The 25,505-nt window shown below is 35.9% G+C and overlaps 2 protein-coding genes across 4 annotated transcripts in view; both read right to left on the bottom strand.

The window, feature by feature from the left end:
* LOC124357758 overlaps positions 1 to 25,505 on the bottom strand; it is a 47,010-nt gene that overhangs the window by 11,905 nt on the left and 9,600 nt on the right. Inside the window, exon 1 of one of the 3 annotated variants that reach the window (XM_046809806.1) lies at positions 24,598 to 24,734. The exons of the other annotated variants lie outside the window; for them this stretch is intronic. The gene's annotated coding sequence lies outside the window, so the exon portion shown is untranslated. Of the gene's footprint in view, positions 1 to 24,597; positions 24,735 to 25,505 lie in introns of those variants that run through there. 3 annotated transcript variants of the gene reach the window in all.
* Positions 6,641 to 9,087, bottom strand: LOC124354247 (salivary glue protein Sgs-3-like). Its single transcript, XM_046804602.1, has 2 exons — positions 9,058 to 9,087; positions 6,641 to 6,937 (listed from the first exon to the last, which is right to left on the bottom strand). The coding sequence occupies exons 1-2, from the start codon at positions 9,085 to 9,087 to the stop codon at positions 6,641 to 6,643; spliced, it is 327 nt and encodes a 108-aa protein (XP_046660558.1).

A 25,505-nucleotide genomic window follows, 5' to 3' on the forward strand; every position in this document is an offset into this window, starting at 1 on the left:
AAATAAAGAAACTTAAGTGGTCACTCTAAGGGTATGTGACGGTATGCTGGCGGTGACTTAACATTTATTTACGTATCTGACGATAACTTTTAAGTGTACCACAAGTATTATTTGAGAAAAAATAATCATCATTACACATTTTAACCCTTTTGATACCCCTCCATTTCGACCTCCACCAAAACTAGCGTGGATAACAATTAATATTTTCATAGGGGAAATTTCTCTATCAATTAGAAGAAACAATAGGTTGTGTGCCTATACAATGCAAATTGACTCTTAGCTCCTACACTATTAATTTAACTACCAGATGTAAACACAAAACCTTAACTTCTATGCCTCTATCAGCCAAGTCTCTTACTCAGTGTTTAATTCTTACGGAGTTTAGATTTTATTAAAACACGTCTTTTTACTTTATTTCCACATTACGGTGTTGGAGAAATTACTGAATTGTTAAATATACTTTCATTTGAAACGTCCAATTAGGGAATAAAGAGTAATTTTCATACGTTGTTTAGAGTGGAATATTCAAGATGAACATCTTGTTTAGTACGCAGATGAAACGACTCTCTATCTAAGACCTAAATGAAAAATTACTTGGAAATCAATACTGTAATGAAAATCAATACATACATTTTCAATTCTTTAACGAAAAGACCTTGCAACCAACATTATAACAAAACAAAGCACTAATTTTAATTCACGACATAAAGAAGACGAACTTTACCGGCAGTCATAGTAAACGATTCTACCATTCGTACATGCTTTGGGTAACTTGTCAAATATATTTTTCATAATATAAAAATGGATAGTTGTGGGCAAGAGTACTCACACTTTTTTTGAAATATGATTTTAAGGAGGATGCGCAAAAGCCAATTTTGTAAGAGCCTAGAATCCAAAATGTTAGAAATATAAATTTAGGTTTTTGCAGACATGCTTCTAGGGGTTTGATACATCGGTAAGTAATACAAATATGTCAGTAGTAGTAGTACTACGTTTCGAAATCCGCAATCTGATCTCTTCCTCCGGTGGATAACTAGCCTGCATGTTACAGTCTACGAGTATGTTAGGTTAATGATCCGCTTGAGGAAGAGTTCTAATTGCAGATAACGAAACGTAGTGTTACTGATGTCTTGTATCGCTTAACTTCTTTCCTTCACAAGACTTACTGCAGGTTGTATTTACTATAGGAAATTATACTCCGGGAAATGGCAATGGCCAAAGGAAATCATGGAAGGTTTCGTACCGTTAACTATAAATAAAAAAATAAAACGCGACGTTTCAAGACTCCCATCTGCTCCCGTCCTCAGGTGACATGCAGTACCACTGTTGTAACACCTGAGACCATACAGTAGTTTAGGAACGACATCAATAATAGTAGAGACAGCCATGTTTTACAAAACCGTATATAAAGAAGAAAGCGGGCTGTAAACAAGCGAAACCGTTAGCCTCACTGATAAAGCCAGCATAGAGTAATCAATTACAGCAGCGGATCCTAGATCCTTGCCAGGTGGAATACGGGAAGGCATTGTGAAATCTGTTCATACGCGATGGGACTTGTACGTGAAATACAGCATGTTTGTTCTTAACTATTGTGAAATATGTTAATTTACAACATATCTGAAACTCTATTTAATAATTGTTTAATCTGTTGCAAGTTAATAATTTATAAATTAACTATCAGTTACTCGTGACTTCGCAAGCAATTTCGCATTTGAATAAGCACTTGTGTTTCGAGTGAATTATATAATTCCGACGCTGTTGAGATTATCTTGTTGCCACGATCAAGAAAACACGCCCAAAAGTGGATATTTATGGTCATTGTAATTTATTCTTAGTATTTTTTTGTTCCATTGATAATTTTACCATTTTTCTTGATCAAGAAAATATATATCACAGATCAGAAAAGTCTACCTCTGTCAAAATATAACTATGATGGGTTTTATAACAATCTTTAAATTTATAACAAAAGTTAGATATTAACTTTGTCATACATATATTATAATATTTAACATTTGCTAAACATTTACAGTTAAATTTACCCTTAATGTTATGAACAATGGCACTGTTTACGTGTTTGTTTCTTTATAAACTGAAAAATATTGTTAATACTGTAGAACACTTAGAGCTGAAATTGGTAGATTTGGTTTGAAAGCACAGTCCAGCGAACTGTTATCTAGCATAGTTCTTGCCGACCGCTTCAAAGGGGGGGGGGGGAAGTCTTCGGAATCAAGTTCTGACCTCTTATGTTTTTGGACATTTTCTAAGGTAAATGAGTATTTACTTTATTGCTGAAATCTAAAAACGGCGTAAAAAGTAATTGCTACTTCTTAGGGAATGTACATATTATAAATGTAGACTAGCTAATTGAAAATAGTGGTTATATTAATTAAACATCTAATTCTATCTCGTGTAAAAGTGGTTGTGCTGTCATAGAATAGTGTTTACACAGAACAGTTGATTACATTTAACAGGCTTTTTCAAATAATAGTTCAAAACTTTAGAGAAAAAGATGATATTTATCGATACTTAAAGACCCGGAGGAATTTTTGAAATAAAAGTATGTCTCTATAGGTCTTCATAACAGGGACCGTAAGAATGTCCATGCTAAAATTTCGGTACAATAAGTTGAATAGTTTACGCGTGAAAGCAAAACAAACAAACAAAGGCACTTTCACATTTATAATATTACTAGCTGTTACCCGCTCCTTCGTGCGCGGATTTGCACTTGAATGAGCACTTCTGGTTCCAGTTAATTATATTTCCGACGCCAATGGCGAATTTGTCTTCTTCCCACGATTAAGAAAATGTGTTTAAAAGTGTTTATTTATGGTTATTTTAATTTACTACAACCTTAGTATTTTCTGTCAAGATCAAGAATATATATATATATAAAGTTCTGAGAAGCCTGCTTTTGTCAAACACATCTTACACATGTTTCATAATAGTCTTTAAATGTATAGTAAAAGCTATACAACATTGTTTCTTATATCTGCAATGCTAGCAGGGGACCCGATGCTTTGCACGCAATTTAGTAGGCGTTGCACGTTTATGACCAGTGTTGGTTCGAGTGAATTATATTTCCGATGCCAATCAATGTTGAATTCGCCTTGTTGTCACGATCAAGAAAATACGTCAAAAAGTTTATAATTATGGGAATTGTAATTTATCTTTCTTAGTATGTTTAGTTCCATAGTTGATTTTTTTTTGTTTCCCGATAAAGAAAATCAAAACAAATCAAATCAGAAAAGCCTTCGCCTGTCAAAAAAGAATTAAGATGGGCTTTATTTTCAAGCTTTAAATTTAAAGTAAAAGTTTTTTTTTATATTTTAGAACATTTCGAGCTGGATTGGTACATTAGTTCAAAAGAACAGTCCAGCGGAATTTCATTTAGCATAGTTCTTGTCGAATGCTTCAAAGGGAGTCTTCGGAGTAAAATTCTGACTTTCTTAATTTTTAGGACATTTTCTAAGGTAAATTAGTACTTACCTAATCTCTGAAATCGAAAAAAGCGTGAACAGTTATGGTTACTCTTAAGACAATTTACTCACTATAAATGTAAATAAATTGAAAATAATAAACAATGTCTACGCAGAACAGCTGATTACATTTGACAGGCTGATTCAATTAATATTACACAGCTTTAGAGACCAAGATGGGATTTTTCTTTACTTAAAAAAAACCAATGGGGCGAAGCCAGGAAGGATTTTCCAAATAATAATAGGCCTATATTCGTCCCAGGAACCGTAAGAATGTCCATGTAAATCTTAGTAGAAACGGTTTAGAGTAGTTTTTTCTCTGAAATGCCAAACAGGATTTCAGGTCATTAAAAAGATAATAAGGATTAACTAAAGATGTAAATGGCCCGAACATTCTCAAACAGAACTATTTTTCTCTATGATGATTAACATTTGAAGTGTTGTGTTATGAAGCGTTTTTACATAGTTTCGTGTTCTACATTAGACACACATCTTCGTCGTCAAATAGTTTGGATCTCTTCAGACGAACATGACTCACAGAACAGGTCTGTGACAGCGTCAGACTCTAGACGCTACAGGAAAGACGAAGGTGAACTGGTGCTAAACTCAACATTCGAATTGAATCAACTCTTCCCACAATAGCTACATTTTGTTCTGTATTGTGTAACAGTTGAGATACAAACTTAATTATTTCCATAGCGCGTATCTATTTAGCTACAAGAACCTGACTGCAATCACAGTAGTGTGAAGCACTATTAAGTTAAGAGTTAAACGACAGTCATATTGAAACTGATCCCCTAATGTGGAACTGGCTGATAAACGTACTGAAGAAATGTATAAGTACGAGCCTCGTATTGTCCTTAAGTGATGTTTGGTCTTAATCGGTCAGAAATTACAGTAGTTACCGTGTTCACAAGCCAACGATGACATAACCTATAAATTATCATGGTCTGGGAGGCCACAACCAATTTGTACTCTATAAGAACACAACAAAGGCTTCCCTTGTCAATTTAACTGTCTCTATCTCGTGGCTAGTCCTAGTTTTTATAACTATTATTTACGTGTCCACCGGGTCGTTTTTAGTCTGTCAAGATAAGAAAATATGAACTGTGGAAAATTTATCATGGGTATTTTCCTACGATTTCCTTACATTTTGACCCCATCAACGATAGCGCATTAAAAGTCTAACCTTTATTTCTATGGGAAAATGCCTGTATTGATTTCACGAAAAACTAAAACTTTAGGTATGTATGTGCTTAGTTGTGTGATTTGTTCGGATGTGCAAAAATGTGAGGTTTATGTATTACAATATGAAGAAGATAATATGTAGAAGTTGTTGCAAATCATCATAATGGACAGTTGTACGAAATCGACTTAATGCTAATTACTAAATATCCACAATTTCCAGCTCAAAGTATCCTAAAAGTCATAACACGAGTATAGGAGGATCTATATTATACAAAAAATATATATTTATATTTAAGTGCCGATGGCCGAGCGGTCTAAGACACTGGACTTTGAATCTAAGTTGGAGATAGCGCAAGTTCAAATCCTGTCTGTGACCGAAGCACTTTTTATCAGTACCATAGACCTTGTACTGTATCGACTCTCCCCTTTGTTCTGTTTGATAAGATCCTCGCACAGGCCAGTGGCCCATGAGGACGGACAGAAAATGGCTTAAAAGGGAATCGGCCTCTCCTAAAAAAAAAAAAAAAAAAACAGGGTAAATAGTAGTACTATTGTTAAAATTCAAACTGTAATTCTACAAATAGTTTCAAATTTTGAGTATGTAGGCTTAATAATTAGGCATTGTAATTATTACATAAGATCTTCACGGTAGCGTAGGGGGTAAGTCTGCAGCTCTCTAGCCGAGAGGTCACGGGTTCAACTCTCGAGGAGGACAATACATATTTGTAAATGGTTTGGACCGCTTTCAATAACGTTTAGTGCAACTGATTAAAATATTACAAGCGTAGAAAGAATTCCCTTAAATGATTTTTAACCTTCAAAGAGCACATTGGAGTCCACAGGACCCCACATAGCCTACTCGTAAATTTATTTTTCATATTTCTTAGTTAAGTTTGTCAAGGTATTTTGATACCTATGTAGTTATATTTGGCATCACTAGGCTTCAAGCCTCTCCACTGGCCGCCTTAGCTACCAGCTGTCAGCTGAGTAATAAACAACTTTTTTCTTCTTCTCTAATCGTTAACTTTAGGCTAATAGGCTTCGGGAAATAAACAACTTTATTTGGGGTTAGTGGACCCCTGTGTCGTTTAAGGTTGTGTTTTTCCTCATTAGCTATATTTTTATTATATTAGTTGTAATGTTATTTTTGTGGTTATTTGTGAAATATTTTATATCATTTTCTTATCGACCAAAGACAAATTTTAATCAATCCAATCAAAAAATTATACAATTTTATAAAACCAGTGATTTTTTTTATTATATACCCTTTATTTTGACGGGCAAATGTTGCCTATGTTTGCGATTTTGTGTAAGATGGGTCATAATTACGATCGAATAAATACATTCATACATTGTCTCTACATATAATAAAGTGTTAGCTACTATATAGTTTGGCATCTAAAACTTTTAAACAATACATAGCTATTTTTAAAGAGTTCACATGTTTTTCAAAATTACAAGCACACTGTAATTAACAAATTTGTGAGAACTAATTTATATTTATTATTTTTAACCAACAACAAAATAATAGCACACACTAATAATCTAAGATAACAAACAAAACTTATATTCATACAATTTATATTTATATTTTAAGCGTGTTTTAAGAATGGGTCCAGTAGATCCCTGTGTGTTTGTTGCAGGACAAAACTATATGTGCCTTGTGCCTATGTGGCTATGTGTGCCTTTTGAAGGTTAAGTCTGTTCCACCAGCTGCCTTGTTGCATTGTTATTTATATATTTCAGTGTACATTCACTATTTTAAAATGTGTAGTGTAGAGAATATTATTTGAACCTTTTACGGTTCTGACTATTGTAGTTGATAACATCGAAACCGTCCATACCCATCATTGTGACCAGATAGGAATTGTCACAAAATTCCGTTAGAGGCCTTCCTAGATTTTGTTGTCAATGTATTCTTTAAGAAAAAAAGCTCAAACTGAGGATGAACAAGATTGGAGTGTAGCTGAGTTTGACTACAAGTGTGATGTAGTGTACAGTGTGGACTGAGGACGGTCTGATGTAGTGTACAGCGTGGACTGAGGACGGTCTGATGTAGTGTACAGTGTGGACTGAGGACGGTCTGATGTAGTGTACAGCGTGGACTGAGGACGGTCTGATGTAGTGTACAGCGTGGACTGAGGACGGTCTGATGTAGTGTACAGCGTGGACTGAGGACGGTCTGATGTAGTGTACAGCGTGGACTGAGGACGGTCTGATGTAGTGTACAGTGTGGACTGAGGACGTTCGGGCATCCTCTTGGATGTTTCGATCTGCGCAAGTAATGGTTGTAAATAGATCACGGTTGCATAACTGGTTTCTGATTGGCCAGTTCTGGCGCGGTAAATAGAGCGGATCCTGGTTACGGTTACGGTTCGTACATCGAGTCCGACACAGGAGTCGTTTGACGTCCACTTCTTGCCCGTACCGGTACCACACCTCTCAGGCCAAGGAGTAAAAAATTCACATAGACGAATCCGTACATACACGGTATAACCCACATACCGATCACTCACACACTGTCTGCTATATCTGTACACAGTTCTATTTTTAAATCGCATTTTAAGTAATTTAAGAGCCGGCAGTGGCAGCCGTCTTGATTTTACCTCCGTAAGAACAATCTTAAAGGTCATGCACTTTTATGACCTTTATTTAGTCGTAGAATTATGAGATATGTCTTTTTATGTTTTTCGATATTTTTATAGGTTATTCAGAATAAATCTAAAAGTTTTTTGTATGTACTTGATAATTTAAGTATTAAAAAGTATAAACTGCACAACAAAACTAAACGTATTTGAATGCGTATTAATAAGGTCTTCAAAATCAAAAATAAGGGCGTGAAAGTGCACAAAATTGAGGAACATTCAAGGTCGTTTTACAGCACCTTCAAATGTGTTTATCTAAAAGATAGGGATTAATAATTATTTGTGTAGGTTTTTTTTTCTTCTTGTCGGGAAACTACATCACTGATGATTAAGAAACTTATCTTGATTCTTACATTTTGCAACTAATTGTTACAACGTCTTCGATTATCTCATGCGACGGTTTAACCAAAACCATTATTAGTCTGGTTAGAGATATTACCCGATTTCGACCAAACAAACAAATTGAAAGCCTTTCTTGATCAACCAGGGCAAGAATCTGATGAACCTCTGATGCACTTAGTCCTAAAAAAGACCTTTGCGCTTGTTTCCATAGTGATAGGATATTCTGGATGAGCTAGTTTGAGAATAGGGACCGCTCCTTGCTAGATCACATGAGGAGGGGTAGTTGGGGTCACCTTGGAAGAAGGGCAGGTAAATCAGAGCCTGTTGGATTCCTATGAAGAAGGGCAGGTAAATCAGAGCCTGTTGGATTCCTATTAAGAAGGGCAGGCAAATCAGAGCCTGATGGATTCATATTAAGAAGGGCAGCCAAATCAGAGCCTGTTGGATTCCTATTAAGAAGGGCAGGTAAATCAGAGCCTGTTGGATTCCTATGAAGAAGGGCAGGCAAATCAGAGCCTGTTGGATTCCTATGAAGAAGGGCAGGCAAATCAGAACCTGTTGGATTCATATGAAGAAGGGCAGGTAAATCTGAGCCTGATGGATTCCTATTAAGAAGGGCAGGTAATTCAGAACCTGTTGGATTCATATGAAGAAGGGCAGGTAAATCTGAGCCTGTTGGATTCCTATGAGAGTATGTGGGTACTTTAAGTGGGTAGGGTTTTATGGGTTCTTTGTAATGTAGACCCTTCGGAGAGCTTTTTGCTGTTTCCGTTATCTATAACTTTGAAACAAAATGGGAGTGGCTTATAGTCATCACAATAGATTATTTTGTAACATTGGTTGATTGAAAGATGTAAAAATACTTTTTATTGTTGAATCAATACATAGTATAAGTTGAGTCGCTTTTTGTGTTGCTCTGTTTGTGCCGATATTTTCTAAGCTACTCAACGTATTTTGATACGGTTTTTACTGTTGGCTTCGTTATGAACTAGGGTAGGTATAATACATCAATATTTTAATCACAGAAAGTAGGGAAAAGTTTGATAATGCAAACATTGATATTTTTGAGCGCTTTCATTGTTAATATTGACTAAAACTTACGAACGGCTGGACCGATTTGGCTAATTTCGGGTTTGGAACATTTGTAGTACTCCAAGAAAGGTTTAAAAGGTGGGAAAAAACTGAAAAGTTTCTCAGAATATTAAATATTTCATGAAATTAATTATACTATTTACGAAACTTAATCCAACGTTAACTGACCATAAACAGCAGTTGACACTTTAGCTGAAGTTCACTAAAGTGGCAGAAACATTGGCTTACTTTTTAAATTTTAGAAAACTGCACCAGTGACGAATAAACTACCCAATGCATTGAAAATAATATTTAGACGGTGTTCTTAAACTCACCTTGATGAAGGCTGTGAATGTTTTGCACATTATAGAAACTGGTTTGTCAAAAGCAAATGGAAGGGACACTCTTCCCCTGATAGCAGAAGCAGAATAAAAGCGACGGAAGTAGACGTACGAGTATTTTGACTAAAGTAGTCTTTTTAAGCTTACGTACGCACACATTTTCTTTGTCGGGTAAAAAGTCAATATTATCTATAGCAACAAAAATATCGCAGACAGCAAATAAACGCATTTAAATTTAGTTGGATATCAAAACCCACTTATGTGTTTATATTCTTAGTCAGTGCAACAACATAAATTCAGCTGTGGAACCGTAAATAAATTAGAGCAGAAGTGAATTTAATCAATCGTATCTAATTCGTTGGGAACGCAGTAATTCTTCAGTCATACGTAATAAGTTTTTTATCTGGATAAAAAAAAACAAAATATCACTATAGCACTTGAAAAGCTCGAATAATTAAGAAAATCATTACACGAAAAGCCAGAGATGGGTCATGGAAATAAACCGACTCAAAAATGAAGCAATGAATTAACTGAAAGCTAAAAGACCTGCAAGAGCTGAAGTAATACCGACTGGTGGTCCCGACTCTTGCAGGATGAAGATCATAGGGCGAGGGGTTTTAGTAGGTGAGATCCTCACATGCTTGTGATAACCGTTAAGGATAGGCGGTACCCTCTAGATATCTGGTGCAGATTTCCCCCTCCCCATAAAGTATAGAAAAAAACGCTTTTTAAACGAACTTGATTTTTGTTGTTATATATTTTCTTGATCGGGAACAAATCAAACTCAACTATGGCACTAGAAGTACCTTGTAAAATTAATCTAAAGAGACGGAAGTTGACACTTTTGACCAAATTGGGTTTTCCAGACTTATATGTATATATATTTATTTATAAAATAAAAAACCTTTTTTTACCTTTGAATCTATGAACCATGGATACTGAAATAATATATACCTGATTAGTCTACTTATGTTAAAAAAAAATAGTTTGAATCCATCATATTGTAGCCTATCATAAATGCTTTTACTAAAACAACTATGGCTTTCGATTTTGAAAATTGCGTGTGAAGCCGCGGATAACTGCTAGTTATTTACTAAAGGAAGAATTTAGCCCGTGTAATATTTTATTATTTTGGAAGTTTAAACTTACCCTTTAAACTACGTGGTTTTCAGTAATATTTACCCCATGATCCTGGTTTTACCTGAATATGGCATCTTTACCACATATGAGGTACATACGAATATTATGTACCGGTACTCGTATTAAGAACAATACATAAATGTTTATTGTGTTAAGCATGTATAATTGTAAATATTCTGTTTCCTTTTTACATTTTGGATAAAATTACTATTTCAGAAATTAAACAATGTGTAATAAATGTATTTGTATGAGTTAACAATTTTAATAAATGAAAATGTAATAAAAAACATTTATACTACCAGGGGTAAAGGCCTCAATAACGTGTGCGAGTGTTAAAAACCTCATTGATTGTAGGTTAAAATAATATAAATGTTACATATTGCATTGTTTGTGTCAGTTGTATTGATCTTTGAAAATGGTTAGACACGCCCGGTTCGGGTGTTGAGTGTATAAGTTCTGAATACATGTAAAATTCTGATGAACTATAGCTGAAGTAACTTTTTCCGTTTACAAAACTGCACTAAAATCCCAGCCAACATCTGGCACTGGCAGATTAGGCGAGAAGCGACTTCAGTTCAGTAATAGTCGGGATTATCTAATCGTTAATCCTTATCTACTTGTTGTGCTGGAGAAAAATAACGAAGATTACAAGGAAATAGTAAGAATAGAGATAAGCAATCCAATCGCCAACTGTACAAGTAAACACTGGAGAAATTCAAGTATCATCGTTTTACATCTGAAGTCTAATGGGAATTATTCAACGCATAACCTATCTTTTTAGATACGTAATGGTTGTTATTAGTTCATGCACAATGTCATCCTCGCTTAGGTAAATTTTTGCTACTGCAAGACACGTAAACACAATTTGCACACATTGGCATACATAACTATTAAAATAGTCATGTTCCTTGTTGGGAGTTCTATGTAGTGGTAACTTGATGGTGATTTTTGTTCTATTAGATTAGTTTGGGTGAAGCCGTTAACCCAGAGTAGTTGATAAAAAGCATGTCAGACTATCTGTCTGTCGTCTCTAAATCTCGTGAAATGTTAGAGGTAAATTATTTAAAACTGGTAAAGCCCCAACTGATTTACAGAATTCCTACAGCGGATTTGTCCGTGAAGACACGAAGGCAGAACAAATTACATGTATAAATCGATTTAAATTAGGCAAACTGGTTTATGTGAAAAAAATGTAAATTTGGACTACTCTACAACAAATTACAGCTAACAAAAATAGTTGTTCTTTGTATGTGTTTCAATTTTAGCACTTATAATCTGTTATCACAAGAAGGCTTGCCTTGCAATCTGTCTAGGTTATCAGCTAACACGAAACACACGGCAAAATTGTTAATAAAGTGTATTGCTACTGCCGATATTTTCATCGATGTCGTAACTTATCATTTTATCTAAAAAGTATCACGTACATCTAACACTTTTTGACTCCAATAAAACACATGATAACACCTTAATTTTGTATAATAATTGTAAATGTATTGATAACTGATGAAACACAATGATGATGCCATATATATGAAACTTGGATGACTTAATAAATTATGTGGTGGAAATTAACAACTGCTAATATTTTACATAACCGAAACAACATAAGCAGGCCCAACAAATTTATGCCATTTAAATACAAGGTAAGAATACGCCACACCACGTGTTGCATAACAGACTTCGCTTATGCTGTTGCACTTCATGTCTATAGCTCATTTCATTAGGCTACATGTTAACATGCCCTACGAGTGTACTCAAATTTGTGTTTACAAATTTATTTGTTTGCGGTATTCTCGTTGCCATAATGGTTACCCATATGACCAAAGTAAAAATGTTCGATGACGCTCAGCCAAATCCCATGGAGTGGTGTGCACCATCATCGAATGCTGCTTATATGGACATGAAGAATCATGTAAAATTTCAAGGCTGTAGGTCAATTCATTCTCGAAATATCGTGTGCATGGGCCGAAGTGAAATTTGTCCAATCTCTCGAGTGATAGGCTTCGCTGACGCTCAGCCAATTAGCCGATGACGTGGGTGATATGAAAACAAGACGCGAGTCCAAGCCCCCACACTCTTAGGTGAACGCCCCTGATGTGTGTTAGTATGACAGTTTATGAAATACGATGCAGGCTGTTATGAGCTTAGAACTACGCAACTTGTCACTCACATGTTTCCAGCAGGCGCCACTAACACCTACACAAGAAGTACAAAGGTAGACCACCGTCTGTATAAGGGGCTCAACAAATCCTCTGTTGAGTCCATGAAATCCTGGGTAAGATGAAGGGAATCGAGATGGTTTGATAAGATGGTAATTCCTCTTAATAAATGAATGCTCAGGGATTCTTTGCTACATGCCATTCAGAATATGATGGCTTTAGATAGATTTATTCATTGGAAATTGGAAGCTACCAGGTCTAATGCAGCGAGAATTGATGAAAAGTGGAGATTTTGTGTAGTTATTTCTGGTGTGTCTAAGAAAATTTCACCATCAAGATTAAGGAATCCAATGAGCACTAAGTTGCACCTATGATTGATCTATGGTGTCACACTGTCCAGTAACATCGATGTTGGCCATTGATAACTTGGTGGTGAGTTGACATACAACCTCTATGAACCTCCATTCTGGTGTATTAACTCCATATTTATTGATTTCCAAAACTTTCCATATATTTAGAGTTATTTTTGAGCCGTCATCTAAAGAGAACATTGATATCAGTTCTTGAAATGTGTTTCAATTATTTTTTGCCACACTCGAAAAAGACAAATGTCCACAACATGCAGGGTTATCTCTTAAAGCCTCCTTCAGCAATAGTAAACAATGAACCGGTATTCATAGCTTATCATACAAGAGGCCGTGAAGTCATATATCACTGACTCATCGATTTGTTGAGCTGTGTTGACTTAACCTGAGCTACTTAGTGCTTACTCATGCTAACCTGACGTGGTTCAGATCAGGCAAGTACTTGCAGTAATATAACTGCTTCCGCTTCTCTTGTATCTAATCCAACAAAATGCCAACGATGCACCAACTCGTACGTATTTATTGTTGAAGCTGACTTCATCCAGTAATCGCGGCTTACAAGAGCAGCTGTGATATCTGCACTGCAAGATCTCCGTGCAATGCCATGGAGAATTCAAATGAACTTTATACAATTTCTGTGGAAGGGATGATCCGAGAATTTCCTTCAGAAAACATGCTACAAAAGTAAAGGAACTTTTTAGCTTTCAGATTATTTATCACATATGTAAATTATTACAGAGGAGCAGATAACAAACGCTTCGTAAATATTCACTACCAAATATTCGTTAAAATGTTTAACTTGTGCAATAGATGTAGAATATGACATTTTCGATACAGCCAAGAATTATTAGAATACACACGTTTTTCTTTTGTACCTTTGTTTCGATACAGGGAGGATTAGATCACCCAAGCCACTTCCCACGTATAACGTATTATAAAGTACTCTATTCTTTATGGTATTATATTTACTTTATGCTCTATCCACGATTATCGATGAATGTAAAAAAGAAGAATCTCACAGATTGCCTACGATTGACTGGATTTCTGTAAGCAAATATATCACCCATACACCGATATTATTAAAATACAGTAGTTTTATAACAAATTTTAATCTGCTGTAAATGTACTTTAACGTAATCTTTTTAAAACTGTTCCCTTATTTCTACTTTGGTAACTTTCTAAATAAAACGTAAAAAATACAGGAAATAATTCACAGCATTTGTAAATCGGAAATTGTATCCAAAATGTAACACTTCCAACATTTCAAAATAATTTCGTTTGGACAACAAATCGCTATAACAACAAGGAAAAGTAAAAAGCAAATTTTTAAATCTCTAATAAAAGAATGTACGGGTGAAGAATTATAAAAGAGATGAATTAGTTTGTTTAAAGATTTGAATATTTCTTTTGTCAGTTAGAGTGGACTACTCCATGCTCTCAATCAATCATCGCCATCTGTTAGTACACCATCAATCCAAGAGCATGGTGCATAACAAAGCACAGACTGCGTGGTCGAAGAAGCTCCAGATTAAACAAAAGATGACGCAATTCGGCGACTTTCTCTCTGTTAGGCAAGCGCTGATCCCATCTTTCCTCCGTTCGTTACAGTACCGTTCTAGGCCGCTCCGCCGCACTGCACCACCGTGGTTCCGTTCTTGCTTCGACTTCCAGTGTACTTTCGGACATTGTCTACAAGAACAGTGTGTCTGTCTAGATTAGCAAATCACTGATAATAAGAGAAGATCGAATAAGCCTGCTTCTACAATTGGGTTGTGGTTATATAACACGAAAGTACGTGTATGCTTCTTTACTTTACATTCAGGTTCCTTGCGTTTAGTTGAGAATGGTATCGGCTATACCGTAATCTTTGGTGAAAACCTCTTATCTTATCGCGAGCTCGCAGGTATACATCCTGAAGATAATCTTTTAAAAGTGTTTCTTCTAAGACAGCTTTTAATATTAATTTATCGTAACACACTTGGCATTGCTTTGCTGATAAACTTGTAAAACAGCATTAAAATATGACAATTTACAGCCATATTTTCTAACATTCTATTAATGTATTCACTATTTTTTGAAATAAATTAATTTACCGGTCAATATTTTAATATTTCCATATTACTCGTATTTAATCTTGAATAACGTCGGCTGCATAGTTTTAGTTATTGAATTTTAGTTTCGGTATTGAAGAAAAATGTGGTTTCTAAACTACCTATGCAAATGTTGAGTTTAGCTTCAGTTCACCTTCCTCTTAAGTGCAGCATCTGAAATATGATGCTGCTGCAGACTTAACTAATGTGAAATCTGAAGTCATGTTCATCTGAAGGGATCCAAAAATAGTCGAGGACTAAGAACGAATGAGCGCAAAAATTCTGGAGTAAAGTCTGCAACAGCATCGGATTTCAGATGCTGCACTTAGAGAAAGGTGAACTGGAGCTAAACTCAACATTCGCATTGAATGACCCCTTTCCCACCATAGCTACGTTATGTGTAACCTACCTAGTTGTGAGTCATCGCTAGACGGGATAACTGATATGACGAACTGCACGAGATTGCGAGCTTGCTGCTGTGCCAAACTGTGCAAACTCCAAGTGAAAAGTAATGGCACGCGTACTGTAGGTACTGTAGATAGTAGCTACATCCACAGGACTGGGGCTTCCAAATAGATTATCTTAGACTCTCATCATCGATCAGACTCTATTGTATGACAGAGGAACGGTGACTGAAAATCCCCAGGAATCCAAATGTAGACGAAATTGCGCAGTTCGTAACAAGGGTGTTTTTTTACAATCCCGAGGCGTGGTGGTGACTGTGGCTGTGAGAGAAGCCTCATTTCCTTACTTCAACATTTTTGAATCGCTTCAGGATTTGGCCGTAACGCTTTTACACTCCAATTTGGCCGCTTTGAAAACTTTTAATAATTGAAGTGATTTCCTCGAGTGTGTTTCATTAGTCATCAGAGAAATCTTATCTGTCTGATGTTCCTATCTTTCAGTAAAACCTGGGACTATTGAGTAAAACAGAGGGGCTTCTAAAAAAGCTTTCTTTTTAAAGCGAGACTTCCATGGCATATCTAATGTCATTGTGAAGAATCCCTATCATCCTGAAAGGTCCCGCTAACGTTAACTCCTCCAGGCCTGGAGTCTAGGGACCTTCCTTGAGGCTAGTGAGCATTGTAATCCAGCATTACAAACTAGTATAAAATAGAACCACTTCCTATATCATTTCTCAAAGCTGTTCCTTCAGGCCGCCTCACACAGCACGCCCATCCATCCCCGGGACGTATGAGTTGGATGCTTAGTAAAAATCGCTCGCCTGCATTATTAAATATAACGCCGCACAACAGCTAGACGAAAATTTTTCCAGTCGACGAAAGACTTGGAATCGCTTGCCGAGCAATTTTTACAGACTTTCGTGGACGTCTTCAGTTGCGCATGCGCACGGCACCAATTCAAAAGACACCACCATGCTAGTTCCTCGCCGATTGGAGTCTTTATTGGTCACTGAACACTGTTATTCGTGTTATTTAGATGTTACAAATCAGGTTTTGATAACTAATTCCTTATTTTAATGCTCCTTGTCAGATTGTCGACTCTTTCCTAGGCATACTCATATTTCTTACTTCTACCTCTAGCATATAGCTAGCAGTTGTCTGCTTGTGATTGATTTCCTGTAATTCGTAACTTCCTCCTTTATATCATTCTCTATAAATGTCAAAATCTCTTGGAATTGTTGTTTACTTTGTAAAAAAACAGTCTGTATTTCTCTTTTTCTCTTTCTAGATCTGCGATCAAATTTTGGATCCACTACACTTTTTTTATTAATGGGTTGCGCCCAAGTTTTTGTTTACTAACTGAATACAGTATGCCTGTATTTTCCTTATCACTGTTGGAACTGTCATCAGCAATCCATGGTACTCCTCTCACAAAATCATTGTTACATCAAAGTATTCTAAACGCTATTATTTCAATCTTTCCCTGATGGAGGTTGCAACTCAACTGCAAGACATGATTCATCCAAGCTCGTCCGTCCAGCCATTTGGAAGGACGTTTGCAGTGTGAGGTAGAGTACGCCGTGGACGTCCAAGGCATAAAATCCGTCCAGTGGATGGATCGACGTTTGGTGTGAGGCAGCTTTAGGTTGAATTATATTGTGCACTTGAAATTGTAGCCCATACAATACCTACCGCTAGCATTACTAGAGTTGGTAAATATAACATAAAATACGTTATTCTATGTTCTAAAATTTGTCTTGGATCAGGAACGAATGGATTCAGCCTCGAATAAAGATTAAATCGGGGGAAAGGTATTATTCAAGGTGAGAATACCTAAAGGTCCCTGAGATAAGTGATTGCTATTATCAAAAGTAGCTATTATCGCAAACCATCCCCTTTCGCTGTGTCAGCGGTGGGTTATGACCTCCAACAGTAGGTACAGTCTATGTTATTCCCCAAGCATTTGGAAAGTCAGAAGTAATCATCAGGCAAACCCCGTATCTTGAGCTCCACTTCGTATTTTGATCTTGCCTCTGATGTCGTTTCTCCCAAAAGATGACAACTTCAACAATTAGTGCTCTTGTATCACTGACCCGACCAGTAGTGGCTATAACCTTACACACTCATCGTAGCAGTCCCTTCGTTTCGCAACACCAGTCCCGGAAGCCTCTGACCTCCAGCAGGGTTATGGCCGGGAACCAATTAGGGAACGCTAAGATGCCCCTAACTATCTTCACGGGAAATTGGAGTATTAGTGATGAATGAGCGAGTTGGTAAGTTAGAACTTTGCATTTTTATAGAGATCTAGCCGTAACGAACATTACTGACGATGGACCATTAGTGACGTAATTAAGGCTGACCGTAAGCCTCTCGTCACCCAACAGTGCCCCTGCAAGGTTGTCTGGTAGGCGCGTATTACTGACCAGTCCTGGCCTAACCCAACCTGGGGTTACTTTGTTTGGAAAATCAAAAGATTTCCATAGCATTTATAAAAAAACAATACATAGTATATGGACTTAACTAAAATTAAAATATTTACGTACGTTCGCAAGGAATCCATTAATTTATCCCGTTATGGAAATTAACAATATTCTTCCCCAATTCCAAGACTAGTTGTATTACACACGCTTGGTAGCTTTTAGAACATTTTTCAAAATTATTGGGTGAAATATTTGTAATTTTAGGATGGAGAGATGAAATAACGGGAAGGTCTCCTCTAATTTTCACTGAACTTTCGATATATGAAAGACAAATCGTGTAAAAACAAGTGTATACAACTGTGATAACAACGATGCACTACACCTAAAGGAGCTATAAAAATTGCAGTAAAAGCTGATTGAACAAACACTTTTTTTGTTCTCTTGGGACAAGAAGCTTATAAATTGCATTTAGTCCTGTACGAACCTTAGTGCTGCTTCCGGAGTGACAGGATATTCAGGATGGGTAAGGTTAGGGAGTAAGGACCGCCTCCTATCGAGATCCATGAGGAAGAATTAGGGCACTAATCTCAAAGTCATTTCTCCCCGGAAGAGGGGAGGCCAGCTCCGAATCAGTCTCTCCAGTCAAAGCAGGCAGGAGCAAAAACCTCTAATACCTAGGGAAAATACCCCACCAAACTCCAACAGTCATCTCCTGCAGTAGACTAGAACTATCAACCACCCTTGCACTTGCACCCCAGAATCTCGACATTTGCGGTTAGTGATGTGTCACTCCTGGACATCCATAAGGTTGCCCAGATTTAAGTGACACATTGGTTTTTGCTATGCCCAGTGGTAGGTTCAACTAGAAGCTATAAACCAGCCAGAAGTGATCCCAGCTGGGTTGAACAAACAGTTAGTGAGCTTCCAAAATGATATAACGGTGCACAAGCCAAATCAACATTCTCTCGACACCTCTAGTCGCTTCTCGACTCAGTGTGGCCAGCGAGAACTCCCATATTAATCAGCGCTTACTAAATACACCCGCGTGAAGGAAGTTATAATTGATGTGACCAACGCCGAATGGTGAATTGTCCCGGTCCCGCTGAGCGTCGGTGGGAATATTCCCTGAGTGAGCTGAGTCAGACGGGACCGGGACCGGTTTGACCAGTCCCGGAGTCTGCGCCTGCGCCGGCTGCAGTGACCTCCGCCAGCGTCTGTATCTGCTCCTGAGCTGGTCTCGTCGTGTGTTGTGAACTGTACTGTCCAGGAAGTCTGCGCTTGGGAAGTTCACTCTGGCGACCATATCAACACTTCCGAGAACATTTGGCTATTTTCCAGCAATTCTAGCTTTTAGTCACTGATTATGTCACCGTGTGGTCTCGTCATTACTGTTGCAGTTTTTGCCTGAGCGTAACCGAAGCCTACCACTCCTACTGTCCAGCAAGCCTACATTTTGGGAAGTTCACACTGGTGACCATACCAAAACTTCCGAGAACATTTGGCGATTTTCCCGCTATCCTAGCTTTGTGGTCTCATCATTATTGTTGCACGTTTTGGCTGAGCGTTAGCGAAGTCTACCACTCCTACTGTCCAGGAAGTCTACGCTTGGGAAGTTCATACTGGCGACCGTATCAACACTTCCGAGAACATTTGGCGATGCTCCACCTATTGTAGCTTTCTAACAGATTCGTCACAATATACTCCAAGTCGTGAACAGTCATTGATTACGTCACCGTGTGGTCTCGTCATTGTTTCGCACGTTTGGCTGAGCGTTAGCGAAGCCTATCACTCGAGGGGCTGGAGGAATTTCATTCCTGTCTACCTGCACTATATCTAGAAAACGAGCACACCTACAGTGATATGAAATTTGCACGAAGCTTCATTTCTTCATAGGCAACAGTGAGTTCGATGATGGTACATGGCTTTTCATAGAATTTGGCTGAGCGTTTGCGAATATGGTGACAAAAATAAAATGGCAGTAAAATAAACTGAGTACAACCATATGTGACACAAATAGCCTAACTACCCAACACATAATACAACACCATCTTTTAGTGACTTTGTGCATAGACTTCATTGCTAAAACACTGCAATGAAACACAATTTAAGAAGCAAAAATGTAAACCTGACATGTGGCAAGTTATCTCGAGAAAGACATTTCATCTGTAGACTTTGATTTTGCATGACACGTCATTTCGACATAGACAAGTTCTGTGATTATGCAATTTGGCTAAGCCAATCATTGAAACCTACTTTTTACTCACTAGGCTGATGCAATATCTCTTTTTGGGATATCATAAATTTTCCGGGATTGTAATTTTTTCTGTATGTTTGTTTATTTGTCCGCAGTAAATTTCAAGAATATAGACGACATTTTGGTCGTATCTTAGAGAATCCTGTAATACGATATCTGGTGAGAAGTATATAACGTGGTGTGAATCATATTGTAATAAGTGTTTGGCAACAATTTCTGCTTAGACATAAAACTTGTTACATCGTAATACCACATTGTCTCAAACTAAACTCAGAATAAGTAACTATTAGTGTAAAGAATATTTTAATCCTGGACTTATAAATGTTACAAGTAAAATTTGGACTCAACGTAGATAACCCAAAAAAACAGTTTAAAACTAATTGAAATTTTGAAAACACAACCACAAAACTGTACCATATTTGAAAGGCGTATTCAAGATGCGCTGCTTTCTAGGTTTCGTGAGTATTAGGAAGATGCTATACAAAAATCTACCTATGGCTACATCTTCAGGAGAGTAGGAGAAATAGTTTGAGTAAATCACCATTTTTCAGATTAGTATATCGCATAATATAGGTCTGGCTTTTCATATAAACTGTCTCAAAGCGATTGTAAAAAATAATAATCTCAAAATTAGGAAAACTTCTTTCCCCAGGAAAGAAATCCTGTACTACTGTTTAAACAATCTACTGTATATGTCATGCATTTTTAAGTAGAGTGTGCCAAAATCCGTATGTCTGAGGTTCGATTCTCGGGGATTTTTTTATATGATACGCAATTTTTAAATGTTTAAACCCATACACTTAGTGAAAACGCACTTTTCCGCACATTCAGTTTTAATATCTTCTTCTCCAAGTTTCGTTTCAATAACTTTATTAAAAACTGGATACGAAAAAAACTTGTAAAAAAGCTGACAATTTATTGCGACGCAATGTCCCCGTTACATTTGTCGCTCTCTCTGAAAAGACTGTAAAATTATTTCTGTATTCCGTGCAATAATTAATTAATTTAATTCTGACGTTTAACTTTACAAAGAATATACCTTGCATGCATATTGGGATTGTATGGCAAAAACTTTGTTCGGTTCTTTAAAGCATAGATAGTACAATGACTAATACAGATTGATTTACTACAGATAGATCTACTAAAGGGTTTGTTTATAATTTTAACCCATTTTCATCCTATATAAACTAATTCATTTTGATTATTTAAATTTAAAACGTTGAATACGTTTGACGTGACTACATCTACTAGCGGGCTATGGTTGTATGTTTTGGACGTGGCAAAAACCTTTGGTTTCGCGTCACATAACGGCACACTTGTTTGCTCTGTAGTCACTAGGGGCGGGACTATAGCGGCCATTTTGATGTCAGGCAGGGCGTTTCTCCGTTCAGTGGCTATCCAGGCGTGCTACTGAGAGATCACTGTCGCTCCTTGTTGGAGTGTCTGTTCCTTTTGGCGAGCTATGGATTGAATTGAATAAGTCTAAGAACTACTAATTTAATTATTAATAAATCCAACATAAAATTGATTAACTTTTGTATCATTTAAAGCTCATTAGATTATAAATTGAATTTCAGCACGGTAAATATTAATTCCTATTCCAGTTCACTACTAGTTTCGTACTGACGAGATTTAAAAAAATAATTCAAAATAAATTGATTAGATCTTTTCTAGCTAACAATGTAGTGTAATTTAATCCTCGAAGAAAATTATTCTTTGTGTTGATTATAATTATAACCTTTACTCAATTACCTTACATTCACTTAAATAAATTACATAAAACAGAGTTCAAAACTATTTTGAAGAAACATCAAAACCATTAATTGACTTTTGAAGAGATAAATTAAATTAAACAATAATTACTCATAATTTCATTTTTTTAATGTAATGCCAATATAAATGAAGTAATTATTTCGGAAATACGAGATTGTAGTGAAAATGATAGTGACCAAATTATAGAAACTAATACAAACAATAATAGAGAAAGTTTATAAATATTTATTACTTTAATATTTAGAAGTCAGTGACCATAGTAATATATTACACTTAACAAATTTGTATACAATAATAGAAAATATACAACTTTTTATGTTTTGTTTCTTTTTTGTGTCTTTGTTTTTGTACTTTGTTTAAATTTGAAAAGAATATTTTCAAGAAAACTGTTTTTGGTTTGACTGTCAAACAAGAAAAAAATATCAGATGCATATATTACTTTCTTTAAGAAATAAATTTCTTTCTTTAAAAAAAAATAACAATATAATAATAAGAGAACGCACTTTTTAAAGATAAGTATTCAAAGTGCGTTATAAGAAGAAATCACTTCTGTCGGTCAGTCTCGCGAATGCCTTTCCATTTTCTAATTATTGTCAGAGTTTACTCAATATAACATGCGTTTAATAGTTTTCTGTAACATATTTATAATCACTATTTCCTTAGTTTACCGTTGGACGCAACCACAAAGTTTCAAGTGAAGCAGGTTTAATGCACACATTATTACAGCTGAGAGTTCGCGGCAGACCTCCCTACGAGCACAAGGCCCCGAAGACACACAGACATGAGGCTACATATTCATGGACGGCCGTGCGAAAGCTGCGATGGGAGTCGACTTTTACTCGAACCTTTCGCCGGAGGAAAGCCTGTAATCATCAAGCCACACGTTCCAATTGGATCGATTACGCCGTGGCGTATCAGACACGTGTGCCGGCGGTAAGAACAATTTGTTCTTTCTTTCGGTAATGTCCCTTCCCATCAGGTTTATCGAGGTTTCCAAAATCTAATGGTGAGCGGAGAATTTTGATTTTCAGTTTCCAATTCCCGACAAGTCGATGAATGGTCGCATTACGTACAAACCGCACAGTGACAGAATTGGAAAACTATAGGGTATTCCCGTAATCCTTTCCTTGCGCACTTTCAGTTTCAAATTTATTCTTCGCATGGATCAACGTTATGAAGAACAAAGACACTTCGTCCAATTTTGAAGTAAAGTTGACGTTCGGGAAATTTTTAATCTTCTTATTCCAATATTTCTCCTGCAATAAATTACATTGTAAGTTGTTATAAGCCTTGCAAGGATGTGTTATAGTAATCCCTGGTAGCGAAAACCTTGAATAAATGATCGAAAAAACGTTTTTTGTTTCAAAATAAATAACCAAATACTACATTTTCGTGTTGACATTTAAAGAAAGAAAAACTATGAAGTTACATAAAAACTAGCTTATAAATAAAACTTTTACTATTTTATTACTTATGATCGAGTACGATACTTTGTTATTTTACTATTACTTACGCATTAGCATTATTTAAAGAATTTTGCTTTTATTTATAAAGTAGAATGCACTTTTCTTAGTAATTTCTCATTCGATCCTAATAATATGAGGTTTGTTCTGCATTTTTGTAAGATCATTACATTTCTAAGCCTTTTGGAATTTTTATTGTATCGAGTTTTGTAAACTTTGTACCATTTTTAAGTATTGAATTTTTTCAAATGCCGGTTATAGTCAAGCCAAATTGCAACACAAAACTCAAACCGTTTTAAAGTTATGTAGTTTTCATAGAAATCACAAACAGTCAGATGGAAAAAATAACTAGAGACCCATGTTTGTACTATAAAATCTGTTTGTGTTGTTGACACTACAAAAATCTACAAAGCGGGTCTAATGAATTACAAACTAATCTATATTTATGCCCATTTTTATTTAGACACTTCAAATACGATTTCATAGTTATGAATGTAAAATTTTCACAGGTTCATACATATTAAAGAGTTTGGTATGTCAAAATATTTTCAAATTTGAATAAAATCTTTAACCATTTGTTCAAAAAGGAGTTGATCACCGTGTTTTCCGGCACGACGCTATTTCTAGTACATCAAGTTCGATTCCCTTATGTGTTTTAATGGTAAATTTTGAGTATCAAAAGAGATTTTTAAAACTTTGCAGGTGGTCAAATAGCCATTCTTACTAATTACAGAAAATGCCCTATTAGTGATCTGAGAAATGTTTATTTATAATCTGGATTAAACTCGTACTATAAGAAATATTCTAGATTTATAAAGGTCAACTGAAAAACAAACAAAATACATTATATGTTGATTTATAAATGTACACAGTAGCTAGGAAGATAACAACTGGATCCACGGTTCTCGCCAGAGATAAAGTGACTCACACTTGTTCATTTGTGAGAAACTGATAACGAGAGATGCCTCTCATCCATGGACGGTAAAAAGCCTTGTGCTAAATTACATTCACACGTGTAGTAGTGGAAACGTCCACCTATTGTGTGGAGTAGATAGCGATCTTTCTTTCTACAGGCCGTTCGAGCAATTAAACCTCAAGAGAACAGAAATTATGACACGTTTGTTTTGAATACCCAAACTTCCTTCAGGAGGATAAGGTCAATGGCGGTTTTATAACGGTGCTTCACACAATATAACACTGTAAACTACTATGTTTTCGATAAAAACCCTAATATATATAATAATCTGATCTGATGATAAAATGTGTAAATATTAAATATCCTTTATAGGTTATGGTTGAGATAATTTAAATTATAAACACATGAATTTATAACAATATTCCCAGTCTAAGCAGTTAGAGTGATTAAAACACTCGTCTTAAACAAAATTTATGTATTTCAATAATAATATAAACGGTATGCTTTGTACAAAATAGCTAACCTATTGATCAGCGAAAGGTAATTGTACCTGTTGTGGTGGTACACCTGTGGACAGCACTATCTGTCTGCCTGCACAACTGTTGACTCGACAACTTCTACTGTTTACTCTGATTAAGTCTGATGTTGTACCTCTGCCTCACATATCTCCGATAAGGTGTCGCCTATATCGCTATCTATACTGTACATACCTTCGTGTCTTGCCCCACTTCCCACTGCTACCAACCTCTCAACAACAGTTTTCAACAATAGTTTTACGTCTCAGTGTTAGCTGAGTGACAGTAGCCAAATATGAATTATTGTTGGATTTCTTTTCAAGTTATTCATAAGTGTTGAAGAATTATTGTGATAAATCCCTATACAATATTGGACTAATTTTGTTTTTATTTAGCTTATTACCTTGTTCTGCTGAATAATAAACTGTCACAATTATTTTTTGAACAGCATGAATTATATTATTTATCTTACTCCGACCAATCGTCTATTGAATGTATAAAGAAAGGACATTATAGTGGTAAAATCGATTTTGTTGTTGTGTAGTTAACGTAAAGGTAATGGCCCTTTGAAATATCGTATTTTAATCCTTGAACAGACAGTAAAATGTCATATCCTTGTACTCAGGGGTGTTTATATGAGCCAGCCTGACTAAAATACTAATTTAAAGCTTATTACTACTCCTTGCTGAATAATGTCGTTAAATTTATATGCATAGTTTATTTTTTTGTAAAATTCATCTACTGCACATGTAAAATAAAACAATGTTTATTTTATTTTGAGTTTCCAACACTACTTTACTATAGGAATAGTAATACAATTTTTGCTTTTATAAATGTTGATATTTATATTAAAATATGTATTTTATAGTGTTATTTAAACGTCTATTAATTGTGTAGCTTTTACATTCTAGTATTTTATTTAAAAAATGAGAATTAACCTAAA

Source organism: Homalodisca vitripennis, chromosome 1 (assembly GCF_021130785.1).
Source record: "Homalodisca vitripennis isolate AUS2020 chromosome 1, UT_GWSS_2.1, whole genome shotgun sequence".
Classification (NCBI taxonomy): domain Eukaryota; kingdom Metazoa; phylum Arthropoda; class Insecta; order Hemiptera; family Cicadellidae; genus Homalodisca; species Homalodisca vitripennis.